This window comes from Rhincodon typus, chromosome 43, assembly GCF_021869965.1.
Source record: "Rhincodon typus isolate 14 chromosome 43, sRhiTyp1.1, whole genome shotgun sequence".
Lineage (NCBI taxonomy): Eukaryota > Metazoa > Chordata > Chondrichthyes > Orectolobiformes > Rhincodontidae > Rhincodon > Rhincodon typus.
The window spans coordinates 7,367,794-7,370,513 of record NC_063374.1 but is presented as its reverse complement, the minus strand read 5'-3'; the positions used below and the strand labels follow the sequence as shown (position 1 = coordinate 7,370,513).

The following is a 2,720-nucleotide window of genomic DNA, read 5'->3' as shown; positions in this document are numbered from 1 at the left end:
TGCCAGACCTGCTGAGCTTTTCCAGCAACTTTGTTTTTGTTGCATGGGGCAATTTAGCACGGCCAATCTGCCGTAACCTGCACATCTTTGGAGTGTGGGAGGAAACTGGAGCGCCTGGAAGAAACCCACACAGACATTAACAGGAAGGATGTGGAGGCTCTGGAGAGGGTGCAGAAGAGGTTTACCAGGATGCTGCCTGGATTAGAGGGTAGGAGCTATAAGGAGAGGTTAGAAAAAACTCAGGTTGTTTTCTCTGGAACAGCAGAGGCTGAGGGGAGACTTGATAGTAGTCTATAAAATTATGAGATGCATAGATAGGTTCAATGGTCAAAATCTTTTTCCCAAGAGTTGAAATGTCTAATACCGGGGTGGGGGAGGTAGGGTTGCATTTAAGATGGGAGGGGGAAAGTTCAAAGGAGATGTGAGGGCCACTTTTTTTTTTATACAGAGTGGTAGGAGTGTGGAACACGCTGCCAGGGGTAGTGGTGGGGTCAGATATGATAGGGGCATCTAAAGGACTTTTAGATAAGCACATGCAAGGAATGGAGATATCTGGACCAAGTTAAATTTGGTGTCATGTTCAGCACAATGTTGTGGGCCGAAGGGCCTGTTCCTATGCTGTACTGTTCTAGTTTTCTAATGTGCAAACTCCACACAGACAGTCGCCCAAGGGTGGAATCGAACCTGGGTTCCTGGCACCGGGAGGCAGCAGTGCTAACCACTGAGCCACCGTGCTGCTCTGTTGTCAGGGATAGGGTGAACATCTCGTCGGTCCTGGGAGCGGCAGGAAGGATTGCGTGTCTGCAGAGAGCGTCTCGAACCTGCACTCCCTCCTAACTCCGAGAGGAGAGTGAGCCTCAGCCAATGGAAGGGACTGGATCGGGGGAGGGAAGCCTTTCAGCCACTCGAGGATGTTTCCATCATTCAGTGGAATTGTGGCTGACCTGCATCTTATCTCCAAATGTGCAACCAGCCGTACCCCTGTATTCCTGATACATTTGGTCAGAAAATACCCATCACTCTGGTGCTGAGTCAGTTGTGAAACAGTCGCTGTTTAAAGACAGCGGGGCACAGAAAGAGGCCCATCTGGTCCATGTCGGTATTTATGCTACGCACAAACTTACTCCCACACCTTCTACATCTTACCCTATCAACATATCCTTCTGTTCTTTTACCCTTTGAATTTACCCTTTAACTACGTTCCTGTACAACCACGCCTGGTGGCAGCGAGTTTAACCCCCTTGGCCAGATTGTCCTGAGGTTCCTGTTCCAACTTTCTGAATTTGCTGTTAGATTTATTAGTCTTTCCCCTAAACCTGACAGACCTTCGCAATTATAAAGACCTCACTCAGACCATTCTTCACTTCCCTTAGCTGTGATGGTATTAAATAGCAGAACAGATTCAAGGGGCTGAATTCCCTACTCCTGCTCCCTGTCTGTATGTTACAGAGAGAGAGAGGTGTTCCGGTCTGCTCAACCTTCACTGCAGTTTCGATCCGCTCAGTCATGGTAGCGTACTATGCCAGTGCCTCTGCATCCTTTATTGTAATAATCGGATTCAAAGTTAACTTTTTCCACCGTCTCTTCTCCAGGTGCCTTGTCATCCACCATGCGACCTCAGTCAAGTCCCTGAAGGGGATGCCTTTTCGCTGAGATTGGATCAGGATGCCATCCCGCTGCCGAGAGGAGGGGGCCATGACTTGAAGGAATGGGAGCCGAAGGAGGAGCCAGAGAACACAGCAGCACAGTTGCTGCTGGACCACCAGTTCTAAGTGAGGAAGCACCGTTGGGGAGTAGTAGTCCCTCTGGTTTACATGCTGCGTCTCACGTCTCGCTCACGCTCTCTCGCTCTCGCTCGCTCTCTCTCTCTCTCTCTGCCCGTCTCGCATATCACAGTCTCCCTGTGCACTGCACTTGTGAGCAGTCTTTAAAGATGAGATTGTGCCCGGGGAGCAGGTTGATGTGTATCTTACTGATCGCTGGCCAGGCTGCTGGCCCCTTACTCAAGGGATGATGCTCACGTTAGGACCTCCCGAGTTCCGGAAGAGCCCTGAAGAGTTTGGAAAGCTTGAGGCATGCCCTCCATCTCTTGCAATCCAACCACCAAGTGGATTTAGTGGCCTGGTGCGCAAGGTGTGTTGAGCCCAGCAAAGGTCGAGCTAGAACAGCCTAAGTTCAGTTGAGGTGGTCATGCTGGCTCCTTCCAGTTCAGGTTCACCTTTACTGTATTTTTAAAAAAAAACTTTTTAAACCCCCGCTACCCCCATGGTTTGTCAGTTGGGTACTGTGACATACTTCCAATAGACCATGAGCCCCATAAAGCTGGAGTGCGGTGTGATTTGAACAAACTATTGGCCATATGGGTTGCTGTTTTAATGCCTGTTGTTGGGGGCTAGTGCTTTTGGTCTTCAGGTGGAAGATGATGATACAGAAGGCTAACAAAACCACCTCCACAGCTATAACACTGCTGCGATGATTAGCCACAAGTCTCCAGGACAGTTCCTCCCAGCCCTTTAAACCAAGCACAATCCTTTTAGACGCTAGCTCTCTCACTTTTGTGAATCCACTTGGACTAGAAGCTTTGTAGAAACTTCCAGGAGACCTTTATCCCTCAAATAGCCTGGAATTGGAGTGAAGGGTCAGTTGTTTTTTTTTTTGAAAGGTTGCCACAGACTAAAACCTAACCAAGGTGTCTCTACGTTTCCTCCCTCTCCCTCTCC

At 49.2% G+C, this 2,720-nt stretch overlaps 1 protein-coding gene across 5 annotated transcripts in view; it reads left to right on the top strand.

The window, feature by feature from the left end:
• LOC109922953 (pecanex-like protein 3) overlaps nucleotides 1-2,714 on the top strand; it is a 64,351-nt gene extending 61,637 nt beyond the window's left edge. For all 5 annotated transcript variants that reach the window (XM_048619714.1, XM_048619713.1, XM_048619712.1 and 2 more), the window contains exon 35: nucleotides 1,593-2,714. In XM_048619714.1, coding sequence (XP_048475671.1) covers nucleotides 1,593-1,772 — 180 coding nt within the window. In that variant the 3' untranslated portion in view covers nucleotides 1,773-2,714. The remainder of the gene's footprint in view (nucleotides 1-1,592) is intronic.
• The last annotated feature ends 6 nt before the right edge of the window (nucleotides 2,715-2,720 follow it).